Raw genomic sequence first — 15,956 nt, forward strand, 5'->3', positions numbered from 1 at the left:
TTGTCTAACTTTGGCTGACCCCAACCCGGAGGCAGTTTCTGCTTTGACTCTATTATGTGCAGGCATTAAAGAACTGATCTCCAGACCCGCAGCCCTACACAAATCTGACCCTAGGTGGTTTGATAACACCTGCTCTAGGGCTAATACGGACCTCAGAGCAGCTTTATCAGTTTCCCCTAGAGATCCTACCCTCATTAGAACCTTAAGGCACAATTATAAAAGTGTAATAACATTAAGGCGAGACGTGGTCCTAAAAGAGTATTGGAATAACCTGGCCTGTGCTGCTAAACTTAATAATACAAACAACTTCTGGTCTGCCACTAAGTCCTTGAGAGCTTTTGGGAATACATCTACCCCCTAAGCTGTAATATAACTAGTGAAGTGTGGGTCGCTCATTTCTCGAAAATATGTGCTTCCTCGCCCCAATGCGAAGACACTCTGGAAAATGTTATGCCTACCCAAATTCAAATTTCTTTGATTGAGGTCGAGGAGGTAATATTCCAGAGTGTGGGAAATAAAGGTCCAGGCCCGGACGGGCTGCCTATTGACCTTATAAAATCCAGGTCAGAGTTCTGGGCTCCTTTGCTACTTAACGTTTTTAATAACTTAATCACAACAAAAATCCCAAATACATGGTCCACATCTGTAATTATCCCCATTTTTAAAAAAAGAGATAGATCTAACCCAAGTTGTTATAGACCCATTTCCCTAATCGATAGCACCCTTAAAATATTGGGGAGAGTTCTATTTAACAAGATCAGAACTTGGGCAGAGGATGAACATATAATAAATAAATGTCAACTGGGTTTTCATAGTCACCTTGGTACTGTGGAACAGTGTTTGAATCTTAATTTAATCATAGGGAAATACACCATCACGCGACACAGTCCTCTTCACCTGGCATTTAAGGACCTTTCGTCCTCTTTTGATTTTGTCAATAGATCCAGGCTTTGGCAATGCCTTTTAGACTATGGGTTGGATAAAGATTTGGTGTATTTTTCAGCATATCGGCATAGGGACTTAAAGGCCCGGGTAAGGATAAGTATGGATGGGGCAGTGTCAGGAGATATAGTGGTAGGGAGAAGCGTTAGACAAGTATGCGTTCTCACCCCACTCCTATTTATTTTATATATTAATGAACTTCATAATGTTCTGTCTAACCAAACCACTGATGTCCCATTGATTAACGGTAACAAACTGCCCGCCTTACTATATGCAGATGTTGCTGTTTTAATGGGTCGAACACCTAATGCCTTGAGAATTTTAGTTAGGGGATTTTTAGGTTTTATGAATAACTTGGACCTCTGCACAAATGTAAAAAAATACTTTTTAATGTGTTGTGGCCCTAAGAAACGTTCCATTAATACTATTACCTTAGGCCCTGATTCTTTGATATGCACTCGCACTTTCCCTTATTTGGGCTTACAATTCTCTGATAATGGGTCCTGGACACCACATTTGGCTTATGGACGGACTAAATTTTTAAGAACCATAAATTCTGTAATAAATCTCCCCCAACCGAAAAGAATTGATGTGGTACTGTCCCTACTTAAAAACTATAGGACACAATGTGTACCAATCATGACCTATGGGGCTGAAATAAAGGGCCATATAAATTTGAAAAGTGTCCAGGCCGAAGAAAACAGATTTTGCAGGAGGCTTTTGGGCATACCAATTTTATCGTCCACCTTTGGATGCCAAAAAAAGTTAAGAATGCCATACTTAGAGGATTACATTAGGTCCCACCCTGTTTTGTTTTGGCTAAAGGTTTGGAAAAATCCAGCAGCAGCATTAACAAGGGAGATTCTGGCTGATTGCCTAAAATGTGATAAGGGCGGTGATATCCCTTGGTTGGCCCATGTACGGGCAAATTTGACTGCGGTCAATCTTGACCATATTTTTAATAATCCTGAGCAACTAGATGGAATTGATGTAAAGACTATCCACAAAGTTTTATATAAATATTACGGGGACGCAAGATATGCTCAGGAATCCGCCAAAGTATCTGTGAAACAATATATTTTAATGACAGGTGAGGGCGGATCTCCTTTATGCTCTCCCCTTAGTTATCTCCTAAGAGATATTACTCGCTGGGAGCGAAGTCTTCTTTTTCGTCTTAGATTGGGCTCAATAAAGTATCTGTTGTGCTTCCCTATAGGTTATCAACCTAATATTGAGAATTTGGTTTGCCCATGTGGTAACTTAGGGAAACAGTCTATGCTACACTTTTTGTTGTTTTGCTCTTTTTATCAAAATTATAGTATGCAGGTATTGATACCGTTATTCAGCGCAAAGGGCACAACGGATTTTAAGGTTACATACAACATTTTTCTCCAGCCTAAAGATGATGACATAATATATTGAGTGTGCACTTTCTTGAAAAATGGCCACCCGCTCACGTTCCTCTATGAATTGATGATTGCTGGATTAGGTTGCACCATATGTTTTCTTTGGATTTTGTATTGCTTGTATTTATATTTTGCACTATACACACTTGCACTTCTATTCAATGCTGCTAACTGTAACCTTCCTGAGATTTAATGACTTGCCCGTCTTTAGTGCTCTTCCGTGAAATATTTGCACTCTGCACACTGTCACTTTAACATCGATGATGATATCAAAGTTATAGATAATTTAGTAATATTTTAATTGATTAGTTTTAATGATGAGTCTTATTTTTTATATTTTAATGATGATGGACTTTGTATGTGATTATGAGTAATGTTTGTACTTTTATGGATAATGCATATCCGAAAAAAGATTAATGATGATGATGATATAGTTTCACAAATGTAAAATAGTTTTACCTGTGTTTTGGTGGAAATATGTGGTAGGCATGGTGGTGAATGATAAGCCTCTGTATAATGTTACAGCATTCCCCAGTTCTGCATGGCCTTCAGTTGTGTGTAACACTGGTTGACCTGCTCAAAGTGTGAGCAACAGTGTATTGCTGAAGGCAAACATGCTTCCTAAGCGGCCAACCAATGGCTGCACATGCAAGTTGCATGTAAACGCAAATCTGGTATCACAATGTTCACACACATTAAACAGTGTCAACGTGATTTTCAAATCAAAGCTGTTGAATTCCTATTAGCTTTTCCATCATTGGCAGACCTACATGAAACTTGAGAGCTCTAGACTAGTTTTACCCTCACACAACAATAGAAAACTATTGATATAATTTTCTAATGAATGTTGAGCGGATTTGGTAAAGGCTGCCAAAGTTATCAGTAAATTACTATCCACCCCCGAACCAAGTCTGCTCGATAGATCTGCATGAAGCTTAGCATTAGAATTTAAACATGCCCAATACTCGCCAATTGTTGTGCATCTCTACGTAATTTCTCTAACTTTAATAGCAAATCAAAGCACTTTGACATTCCCCTTCCACTTTAAATCACTATATAACATCTCATTGAAATCCTTGTACTGGGCCTAACTTGCTAACATCATGCCAAATGGTCTGCAGATTTGTTAAACAGAGTCAAAGTTATCAGCACATTAATCTCCACCCTTGACCTGACCTACACATGATAGATTTTCATTAAATGCAAAATATTAAGAGTTGGGTAAATATGATAAGTGGCTGCTGAGCATTGCACAGCTCCGAATCTAAAACACTCTTTACCTGTGACTCCACTTTATGACATAGCCCCACCCTTGCTGGATTTGTTTAAAAGCTGAGATTCCAACACCAGACTTAATTTGTAAAGTCTTCCAAATTTCCAACAGAATCATTAAATTGGACAAAGTTATTAGACATGAAAATGTATGTGCTCCCTCCTACCCTGCTAGATCTGAAAGAAACTTGCCAAACTCCCACAACAATACACTTACTAAATTGCTGCCAAATATTATAAGTAACCAAAACTAGGTTTACCCTTCTCACATGGAACCAGGGTATCAATCAGTAAAACAGGAACAGCGGTTCCTGTGGCCTATGTATTAGATGCTTGATAAATAAAACACCCAATGGCATATTTGTATGGGAAATGAATGTCAGTAAAATAATCAGAATTATACATTGGGTAGAGTAATCAAAAGACACTTTTACTGAGTAGATTTTTTTTTAATTGCCAACAAACAAGTCCATGGTGTCCCAAGTTGGAATAAAAATGGGGAGTGTTAATGAGTGGTATAAAACATTTCTATGTATAACAAACAACCACACTGCAATATGTTTAGATAGCGAGTCAGACCTTTAGTACAATGCTGAAGGGCTTCAAAGGTAGTTAATTTGTACAATGTGTCAACAATGTTTCAACCCTAAGGGCAATGGGAGGGTCTCATCAGGACCTTATGGTATGGAACACCTGGATAGGGCCACTGGACTACCAATGGAAACACTAAGGAAGTAATGTCGCTAAGACTGGGTTAAGAGAAGGAAAGAGGGTACTCACAGCAGGCCTAGCTTCACTTGGGGTGCTGAAAAAGCGTTTGGGCCTACTGCTAAAGAAGGCATTAGTCCACAAACAAACCATACAATTCTACTCCTGTGGTTTGGGTAACCACCTGTTTTGCATCAGTCACAACCAGAGACAGATTTTTTATTTTGTAGCATATGTTGCATTTCAATGACAATCCTGCTGCAGACCCACCCATACCATGACAGGTTATTCAAAATTTGGATAGTTGTGGAAATTTGTCTGCCAAGTTTTCAGAGATGAATACTCATGGAAACAATGTAGCAGTTGACGAGTTCTTGACCTTGGAAATAGGGAGACTGCTGCTGAGGCAGTACATACCTGGTGAGAACGCTCTTTTAAAATTATGATATGCAAGAAGTCTTCTGGTTAAGTTTACAGCCTTAAAGTAAACACAGGGAAAGACTCCACAATACATCCTGTGAGTTGTCCTTCCTTGTTTGGAGTTATCAAGTAGTTTGTATTGGAACTTGCCCAATCTCATCTACACAAAAGTCATAACCTTTATGTAGGAGTCAAGCTTTTTACTGAACTGCACAAAGCTGACAATGAGGTTTGTGGTACTATCAGAAGGCATTGTAAAGGGTTCCCTCAGGGAACATGTAGGAGTGGATACAAATGACCAAGTTATTTACCCATATAATGCTAGGCATAACACTTGGGCATAGTTGGCTACTCGCCCAATTCAGTGGACAGCATTATATGTTTATTTTGTCTATTGGCAAACCACCACAGGAAGACTGATGTCCTTCCCAGGCTTTCATGTGTCTGTTATTGAGAGACTAAGCGTTAAAGAAGCCATAGCCTATAATTTGGAGGATGTTGCAAGGCTGCATGATGGGAACTTTGCAGACCGCATTGCTGCAACAGAGCAAGAGAGTTGCCGATACAGAGTTTGGACTTGGCAAGGAAGAAGTAGGAATGTAGAATTTACTGACCGCAGGGTCCATTTTTGTGTATTTAACAACTTGCATGTCTTCGTACCACACTAAAGTGAGGATAAAGAGTAATAGACTGATGTGGAGCACATAGATTAGGAGTGGTAACTTGTCCTAAATACTGTTCCATGTGTTATTACCTCAATAGCTGTGTTGCCTTGGAAATGTGTCTAAAAGAATAACTCTACAAGATTTTTTCTTTTTATCCTAGATTTGAGCCGTCATGTATGTACTGACTCCAGAAGAGAGGGACACATTAGCCATGCTTTTGCCCACTTACTACCTTCACCCCCTCCAAAATTATGACAGCTGTTTGTCCACCATATTACAAGTACATTTCACAGAGCGGTCAGCAAGACATGCGCCATGTTTTGACTGAATACCCTGTCCACCAAACCATAAGTTTCTTTCCAGGAGTGCTCTTTAGGGAATTTAGTAGAGCCTGCCCAGAATGTTAAGCCCCATTTTCAAAGGTAGATTTGCAGACATTGTCCAAGGAATGGGCCATAATTGCCCCATGAGAAACCCCCAATGTAATTAGGAAAACTGGAAGGAATTGGATTTTGTGCAGTGGGTGAGCTGAAAGTGCATGAACAGCAAGTTGTCCTGAGCCTAAGTAGGCTACCCTTGGAGGGTGCGGGGGAGGGGTTGTGTTAGGAAATATGAACGTGTCACCATCATGTTTTTTGGACTCTAGATGAGAGACAGTCATGAAGAAGCAGCCAAATGTTAGCATAGGATTTTGGTCATAGGGATCCCATGCAGGTAGAGGGCAGTTGAACAAAGAAGGATTGATTTGTGGATCACTGTACCCACTGCATCTAATACTTGTGGCCTGTTTGCCACCTTCATCCTATCAGAACGTGGCATATATTCTGCCCGCCATCTTACTAGTGCATTTCAGTCAATGCATTTAATGGTAATCGTGACATGTGCCATACTTTGACTGTCCAACAAACCCCATGGTCTTTAGTCTTTCTATAAGTGCTCTTTAGAGAATTTAGTTGAGTCTTCCCCAGAATGTTTAGTCCCTCGTTTAAAGGTACATTTGGTCACACAGTCTAAGGAAGGGGAACCCCAAACACCCCCTACTTACCTCCACAAACTTGGAGGAGTTTGAATTAGTTCATTGAGTGCCTGAAGGTACATGGAAGAAAAGTGTTTCTAAGCCTAAACCTCCTTCCACTGTGCGGCTTTAGTAAGGGTGCTCCTGGCACCCTCTCAGTTTTAGGACTGCATGTGAGATGGACATGAGACATTTTGTTATGAGATCGGTGGGACCACAACATAGTGGAACATTTATTATTACCAAATTATTTCCTTGCATTTGTGTCTTTCAAATGTAAGCCAGTGTGCAAGAAAGACAACATTTTGCTAAATGTCTGCTTATTCACATGCTAGCATGAGTGCCCACAAATTCAGAGATCTACAAATAACCACTGCTCCTTAACTAAGCATTGATATTTGAAAAATACATCACTTTCCTTCATACCCCTTTTGGCTCTTTATATTTTACCTTTTAATTTGCTCTCTACACTGTAGACAATGAAAACCCATTGTGAGGTGCAGTCAGTTGTTGGCTATGGGTACCTTTGGTTTCTGTAGAACCTACAAACCCTACATATTCATGCAACCAGAACAGTATAATGGACATACCTATGTATTCTTTTGTAAAATCAGCCATTGTCCCACTAACAGAGCAAAATGTGTCACAAGTGGCTGTTCTTTCCTACTTTTTTATTTCAACAGTCACTTTATTTGGTGAATCCAGGAGGAATTAAGGCAAATGATCCCTTGCTGAATTTAGAAATGTATAGCTTTCACGTATCATCCATGAGTTTCACAACTGCTTCCAACATAAACTAGAAGTAGGCTGAAAGCACACAAGTTTGAGGAAATGGGATAACCCTTAGAAAATTGAACAAACTGTGGTTAAAAAAGGTTTATACAGCTCTGCTTGCTCCAGAAAGAGAAGGAAGATGGTAGTTTTAGCAGAGCAACCTTTCATTGATGCAATTTTGATGTGGATGGAGGAGACGGACACTTTCTTGTGCATCACTTTTTTATAGCAATATTTTAGTTGTTTTCTAGGTCCCCAGATCCATGGTACCTTTAAAATCTTTATGATGTTGGGAGAAAATAGTGCAAATTTGGTAGGGATACCTTGGGCCAGATGTAGGTAAATTAGATTTACCGATTCATAAATACCGAATTTTACCAATTCGGTATTCATGAATCGGTAAATCTAATGTAGGTAATTATGCGGTAACAAATACCGAATAAGTAGGATTCTGTATTTTTCGATTCGGTAATTACCGAATCGTTATTTGCCATTGATTCCTATGAGCCCTGAAGCCCATAGGAATCAATGGCAAATACCGATTCGGTAATTACCGAATCGGTAAAAATACCGAATTGCCAAAGGGGACAGGGTGTCACTTTGACAGTCTGTTGCACTAATGTTTCTGGCTTGTGTGCATACATGGCTTGTGTGCATACATGCCCTTAGGGCATGTATGTGTGCCACATGACACAGGTGTACATGAACAGATGTGCATGTACACAGGAATTCGTTACTTACCATGCAATAATATTACATGGTAAATAACGAATCCTTAGGGGCCTGTGGCACTGTTTGCAGTGCCACCTACATCTGGATTTACAGAATCAGTAAATTTACCGATTCTGTATTTTACCGAATCGGTACATTTACCGATTCTGTAAAATAAAGGCAACCTGTATTTCAATACCCAACTACCAACCGGTATTTGGTCTCCTACATCTGGCCCCTTATGTGGAAAAAGTGTTTTGGTGCGTAAGCGCGCAGTACCCCATATATTATAGAAATTAAAGGGACTCAGAACAGGTTGTGGAAAACCTACAGCAGATAAGGTGTTAAAGAAGGAGTCAATGTATGTTTGCTAACAACTATGACATTTTTCAATGAAGCCTCGTAACTTGGCAGACATTTAGTTGTTTAATTGTCTGGGATAATTGGTGGGGGCAAAGTTGACGAGGGTGGGGGTAAAAGAATTTCTTTTTTTTTTGTTAATACCTTTGGTGTTTGGTACATATTATTGATAAAGTTTGGCAGTCTATTATAACATTAATTATTACTCCTTATGATAACTTCAGTTTTATTTAAATGTACTAGGATTTTTTCTAATTGGTTTGGGATTTGTGTTGTGTTATTTCACTTTATTACTCCAAAAGTTCTTTACATAATGCCTTTAAGTTAAGCCTGACTGCTTCTGTGCCAAGCTTCCAGCGGGTTAAGCAGAGGTTAATTTAGTGACTTTCGTGGTCCACACTTACAAAGATTGTATTTATTACTCGAGTGGGGAACCCCCCCCCCCCCTCAACTTATAACCCAATTTCTTTAAAAGAGAAATCTGTACTACAAGACCGGCCTGCAAGCATATGCATCTCTTTTTGGAAATTCAAAATGCTCAAGGGTCAAAGAAAGGGACTACATATACCTGTTGCCTGTGCGGGCCTATAATGTAATATGCCCATTAATGCTTGAGCAGGCAGGCACACTTACACAAGCTCACCTGCTGGCGACTTGGAAAAAGAAATTCCTGCACTGTGCCTGCAGTACACCTTTTTTTTTTTTAAATCCAGCATGGGAGGCAGAATAGGCTGTAGATTTGCACCAACTTTTCTCACTTTGCAAACAAGCATTTGCAAAGCCAATAAGCCTGCAATTGACTGCCAGTCTTTTGGCAATTGTTGATTCGTTATAGTTTTTGCAAATCTTTAATGTTCGAGAAGCTGCTTGGCCCTTATTAATATCTTTAAAAAACAGCGAAAGGCTTTTTCTGGTCAGAAAAAAAGTACATATTACAATGATATCTTGTGTGTCAATGTGCTCCTTGAGACAGGGTAGCAGGCTGTTACTCATAATCAATACCTCAAGGGGACTAAATGTGCACCTTTTTGCATGCTGGAGTGTGTGGTAGTAAAATGTGAATGACACAGGTTATACAAAGCTATTGGTCTGGCATTGGTTGCTAGCCTCGCCTTTGAGAAAGGAGGCTATAAACCAAAGTAGTAACAAAAAAAAAAGAAAAAAAGGCAAGTCGGGAAGGATGGAACGTAAAAAGGAACACAGGGGAAGAAGGAAGGAAAAAAGAAGACAAAATAAAGAAAAGGAAAGGAAATAAATAAAAAAGGAGAGATGCAAGAAAAAAGCAAGGGGAATAAAAATAGATAAGAAAAGTATGAAAGAGAGCTAGGACAGAAATATTTGAAGAAAAAACAAAAAACAAAAAAAAGAATATAAAAAAGTAAGTAGGCAAAGTGAAAGAAAGTAAGAAAGGTAGGCAAATTAGGAAGCAAAGGAACTAAGTAAAGAAGGAAAGAAATAAAGGTGCAAAAACGGAAGGGAAGAAGATGAAAAAGAAGGAAATAAAAAGCAGACAAAAAGTGGAAAGAAAGAATTCAAGAAGGATGAAAAGAAACAGAACAAATGAATAAAAAGGCAAAAATGAAAAGGGGAAATGGAAGAAACAAAAGGAAAGAAGACAAAAGAGAAAATAGGAAGGAAAGAGAGTTCACAGTAAAATATACTGGGTACTAAAACCAAAATTAGACCCAGTTTGTGTTTAAATACAACTGTTACAAATGTGCTGCACACTAAACACACAGTTGGATTTTGTTCCTAGGCAAAGTTTATCAAATAACCAGTTTTGAAACAGAGTCAAGGAACACAGTATGGTATAATGTGAAATAACAGCCGTCTACTGGAAAAGGACATTTCAACAAGAGCTTTGGAAGGAGACAGGAGCTAATCAACCTGGAATGCTCTCTGTGCTCACTTCAAATGCGTCCTGCTATCACATAAAGAGTCACTTTGTCTATAGGGACTTTGTGAAAGGGCCAAATGCAGTCACTCAAAGTAAGGTTAAGCAGAGACTTAAGTAGGCTGGACCACTCCCCCAGCTTTATTGTGTAATGGGAAGAAGCAAAACAATAAGGACACAGCAGACCAATGGATGAGGAGAGGTAGCTAAAAACCTAAATAATTATATTCTACATATTAAAAATCAAAGAGGTATTTGTTAAAGCAAGACCGAAAAATAAACTCTAACTCCTCTAATTGCATAGGCAACAGACAGCATTTCTGTGCATGGGTCTTTGCCTAAGTATTCCTCATGCATACCCACTGGTCGAAAATTAGCACTAGCTCCTGCCTGTGTAGCAAATCCGTTCTTTGAGTAGTTTTACGTATATTGTCAGAAACATATGCCAACATGCCATTAAAAAAAGGTAATTCCAGAGACCCCTGGAATTGCTACACACGTCTACTCGGTCATAACTCGTAGCCAGGTCCTTCGAGGTGACATCCAGGATGGATTCCACTGTCCTCACTGACCCCTCTGGAAAAAAATAGCCCACCTTCTTAAAATCAAACTGTTAATCTATTTTTGTGTTTGTCATTTTCTACATGTCAAATTCATATATTTCATGTCCTCAGTTTCAGTCTGCATTACAAACACCATGCGTCTTAACAAGTCATAACATGCGCCCACCTGTTTTCATCCGACCGTACCGACTCTAGCTGTGTAGGGCGCAGTTCATGGCTGTTTAGGAGTACAAAACCCGATTTTGAAAGGTCGTAGGAAAAATGTTCTACGCCTATACCATGGCCCCAAAGATAATACAACCTATGTCAATCGTTAATGTCTAGGAATACAAGATAGTTGCCTGAAAAAAGTAAAATAAGTTTCAAAAGCATGCACAGTCCAAAAATATATATTTTTTTTGAGTTTATTTTACCTTCAGTGTAGTGCGTGTTCATCGGCGAGGCATTTGCCTTTCAAAGTCCTCAAATGCTCCTGACACAACTACTTTGCTTCTCAGCTTTCACCACCCACGATGGCTGCCAGTTTTTCTTTGGCAGCAACTCCTTTTTATTCCCGAGCGGGCTGGGCGTGGCCAGCCCTCAAGTGTAGGTTGGAGAGAGCTGAACTCATTCCTTGCGCCACAAACTTCATGCGCCCAGTAAGTAGCAAGAACGCTTGATGCCCTATTGTGTTCTACATATCTCACGGAATAAATAGCCATGAAGATACTATACAAACTGTTCTGTCTTTTTTCCGAATGAAAATTCAGTGTACATGCGAATGTTTCATCAGTCATTTAAAGACTGCATCAGATTAAAATTAATCACGGCGAGGCACGCAGAGGCTCTGATGATTTCAGCGGCAGGGTGTTGGTGCACACCTGTACTAGATGCCTTTTTTAAATTGTTTCGTTGATGCTGTACAAACACTTCTGCTTCTTTTGCGTTTTGAAAACCCAAGCATGCATGTGTTTTTTTCTGCACATCTATGTAGGATCAGAAACACAATGTGAGAAATTAAAACGCAACTGAAGTATAGAGACAGATCTTGAAACCTTTTGACTGGATCTATTAGTTAGATTTGGTGGTAAGTATCTTTTAGGTCGAGCCTACACAGTGCATGTCATGTCTCAAGACCTCTAGTAAATAGAATATGGAGGGTAGTTTCTACTGCCGCTTGCCATTGGTTAATTCTGGCATTGCTGTTCTTATATGAATGTTGGTTGGCTGGCGATCCGATACGCCATTTCCGTTTTCTGCCGAGGCAGCACCGATTAAGTACAGTTTACTTACGCTGTGCTTGTTTATTAGTCCCTTTGAGGACTACTTAATTTAACCCCTCCCCTGCTGGTGACGGAATCGCTCCGTCACCTGCCACGGACACGCTGTGCTGATGACGGAGCGGTTCCGTCACGGCCCGCTCGGCGAGCCTGCGCGGCGCGGATTCCGCACCTAGGCTGGACGTCCTGGTGAGCGGGTGGGGCTGTGACGGAACCGCTCCGTCATCAGCACAGCGCACCCGAGGCTCGTGACGGAGCGGTTCCGTTACGAGCATGGGAGGGCCGCGCCCCCCTCCCCCTTAGCGCTGCGGCGGAATTGCCGCCGCAGCGAAGGGGTTAATTTAAGGTAACAGTTTAACCACAGCAGACTCTTCACAGCTTTGACGTACACAGGCGCTGCACATTATGTATAGCCACATCGCCCGTATCGTTCGTGTGGGAGTAGGTAATACACAATAAAGCTGTTTAGCAATTTATTGTTTTTTTACACAAGGCTTCCTCTATAAAAAAAAGTCTTAGGAACTTTAGGTTTTGTTTTGTAAAATGTAATCAATGCGGAAGAGCATGTGGATCGGTGTGTATTTCTTTATAATTAAAAACTGTAAATGTAAAGAAATTAACATAAAACAAGTATTCCGTATAGTGTAAAGGATTGTGAGCATGCATATATTGCATAAAGTAGTGGTATAGTACCCGTATTTAAGCATTGCTTTTCATGTGAAGGATGTGGTCCTCTAAGGACCCTGTGGGTTATTTCCACAACCACCTCTATGCCTTCCCGGTCAGTCTGTAGATAATACAAACTTACTTTATTAGTAGTTCTCTGCAGAGAGAGCCTCAGTCAGACCTGCACCCTAGGATAGATGCTGAGGGGACTGGTTTCCCAACATGTTACAGTAGGTAAATGGACTTCCCAGCAGCCATCTCTAACCACGCCCACTAAAACAGCACGGTAAAAGCATTATGGGAAAGGGAATTTCAAATCTAACAGACCCTACTTTTAGCAGTGTTGGCTAAAAAAAAACCTTTATTGCTATCCAACAGGGTCTTTACAATTCTAAGGGGGAGAAAGAAAATGCATGGTAACTCAAATCGAAAAGGGAAACAAGACAGCACAGGTATACCAACATGTATATAATCTACTGGATGTAAGACACCCTCCTTTTCAAATGGTCTATGTATATACCAGTGGTGTACTACTATGTACTTCAACACTATGTCATGGTCAGACTGTATCAAAAACTCTGCAAATGTTCATTATTATGAAGCAAGGAAACTATAAAAGACATATTGATTAAGAGAGATATACATAAATGCTCAACAATACTTCTGTCTCCTTCTGAAACGTGATCTCAACATCTATACAACATGTATGTCCTTTCCTGAGCAGTTAATGTACCTATGAAATGAAATGAAATGAAAATGGGTTTTATAAAGCGCACATAGTTGCCCAGGGGCGTCCAAGCGCTGTACTAAGAGGGGTTCCTACAGATGGACAGACAGCACGGGGAAATAAAAAGGAACCTATTTATTGAACAAAAAAGTTTTCAATTGTTTTCTGAAGGAGGTTAGGTCAGGATCGATCTTAGATGAAGTGGAAGAGTGTTCCACGACCTAGCTACGTTCAGAGTGAAGGAACGCCCTCCCGCTCTGGTCCGTTTGACCCTAGGCACGGTGGCAAGAAATGCATTGACTGAACGTAGCTGTCTACTGGGGAAATAAGAGGTAATTAAAGGGAGATTGATTGCAGGACCTGTTTCCCAAAATGGCTGGTGGGCAATGCAGAGGGACTTAAAGCTGATCCTGTCCCTAACAGGGAGCCAGTGCAGATTTTTCAATCCAGGTCTCGCAGAAATCCTACGGGGAATTTGCAATAGGGTGCGAGCAGCACAGTTTTGGATAACTTGCAATTTTCGCAATGTGGAGTCAGGAGCTCCAATATAGAGTGCATTGCCAAAATCCAACCTGGAATGGATCAGTCCCTGTACGACGATTTGCTTGGCCTTGAATGGTAGCACGAGAAATATCCTCCTCAACATTCTGAGAAGGCCAAAACAGGTAGCCGATAACTTAGTGGCCTGATAGTCCAAAGTCAGGGACCTATCCAGCCAGATGCCCAGGCTCTTAATGACATTCTTGGGAGCTGGGGGGGAGCCAAGACAAGCCGGCCAAATCGCATCCACTGAAGATGGAACCGAGTGTCCCAGGAGCATGACCTCAGTCTTGTCTCCATTAAGTTTGAGACAAGACAGGGTCATCCAGCTGTTCACTTCACTCAGACAGCCTGCAAGATCCATCCAGTCCGCAGAGCTCTCGGCCCGCGTCCGAGAGACCACTAGCTGGCTGTTGTCCGCATAGGTAACGATCTTAATACCATATGGACGGACGATCCCAGCCAGCGGCCTCATATAGACATTAAACAACGTCGGGCTGAGCGAGGAGCCCTGCGGAACTCCACAACCTAAAGGTCTACTGGTGGAGATGGTGTTTCCCTCAAAAACCTGAAAGGTTCTGCCATTCAGGAAGGACCCAATCCATTTCAATGCTCCACCCCGGATTCCAATATCATAGAGACGCTGCAGTAAGATTTCATGGTTTACGGTGTCAAAAGCAGCGCTTAGATCGAGGAGGATGACAGCCGCCGATCCTCCTCGGTCTAAGATTCCTCTGGTTTCCTCCAACACTGCCAACAACGCAGATTCCGTCCCATGTTTGGGGCGGAAACCCGTTTGTGATGGATCCAGCAGCTCGTTATTTTCTAGAAAATTCATCAGAAGACTGTTGATATACTTCTCAAGTATCTTGCTGATCCACGGGAGCAAGGAAATGGGACGATAATTACTAAGATTATTTATGTCCATGTTGGGTTTCTTCACGAGTGCCTTCACTTTGGCCTCTTTCCACGCTGGTGGAACCGTATTGGTATAAATAGAGGCGTTAAGTACCTCCAACATAACAGGAAGGATGATATGGCTAACAGCTATAAGGGAACTTGGAGGTGTGGGATCACAGGGAGATCCTGATTTTACTTTTGTCATTAAAGTGGCAAGCAGGTGCAGATGTAATGGAGGGAACTCCACTAGCACAGATGACAAGTGTCCTAGTTTGTCCTGCTTAATGTTTGTCGAGATGTCTACTGGGGTATTTAAAGAGGTATTTGAAAATGAGGAGTAAATGAGATCTACTTTGTTGTAGAAAAAGTCAGCTAGATCATTACAGCGAGCTTGTAAGCCTACACTGTTTACAGGGGGTTGAGGTAATTTGGTAAGACTCTTTACGATCCGATAAATCTCCTTGGAGTTAGAGCTGGCTTCGGAGATTTTTTGTGTATAGTCCAAAGCTTTGGCTTTCTTTATCTCCTTCTTGTAGTCGCTGATGGATTGTCTATACAAGATTTTATCTGGGTCAGTATAGCCCAGGCGCCACTTTCTCTCTAGCCTTTTACATTTACGTTTAATGTCCCTGAGCTCCTCCGAATACCAAGGGGCTGAGGTCCTGGATCTTTTTGCCAGAGTTTTCCTAACGGGGAGTATGATGTTCGATGATGTGGTTATCCAACTATTAAATTCATCGTTAGCTATCAAGGGATCTGCATTGATACATGGTGTTGTGGCTTGTAGCTCATCAGCTCACTTATCAAGTAGGAATTTGGACCAGTTTCGTGCTTCTCGTAGCTCTGGTGTCAGCGTATGGGGTTTATAAATATTCCAGATCAGCGGGACTAACCGATGGTCAGTCCACGGGAGCATGATGGGCGGCTCTGTTTTCAAATCCGGGCAATTGCTGAACACGGGATCGAGCAAGTGCCCCTTGATATGGGTGGGTAATGAGACAAGTTGGACTAGCTGTAATGCAGGCAGATCAGCAGTCAGCTCATTGGCCGTGTGGTCTCCAGTGTCATCAAAATGTATATTTAGATCACCCAGCAGTGTAAAATTAGCAGCAGAAGCGTCGAGATCCGCGACTG

At 41.1% G+C, this 15,956-nt stretch overlaps 1 protein-coding gene across 2 annotated transcripts in view; it reads right to left on the reverse strand.

The window, feature by feature from the left end:
• The window catches only part of LOC147712937 (cytosolic phospholipase A2 gamma-like), a 722,719-nt gene extending 711,444 nt beyond the window's left edge, over positions 1-11,275 (reverse strand). Inside the window, exon 1 of one of the 2 annotated variants that reach the window (XM_086923600.1) lies at positions 11,144-11,275. In XM_086923600.1, the coding sequence (XP_086779726.1) occupies positions 11,144-11,165 (22 nt within the window). In that variant the 5' untranslated portion in view covers positions 11,166-11,275. The remainder of the gene's footprint in view (positions 1-11,143) is intronic. The other variant, XM_086923601.1, reaches the window with a different exon arrangement.
• Between the last annotated feature and the right edge of the window lie 4,681 nt (positions 11,276-15,956).

This window comes from Lissotriton vulgaris, chromosome 5 (genome assembly GCF_964263255.1).
Source record: "Lissotriton vulgaris chromosome 5, aLisVul1.2, whole genome shotgun sequence".
Taxonomy (NCBI): domain Eukaryota; kingdom Metazoa; phylum Chordata; class Amphibia; order Caudata; family Salamandridae; genus Lissotriton; species Lissotriton vulgaris.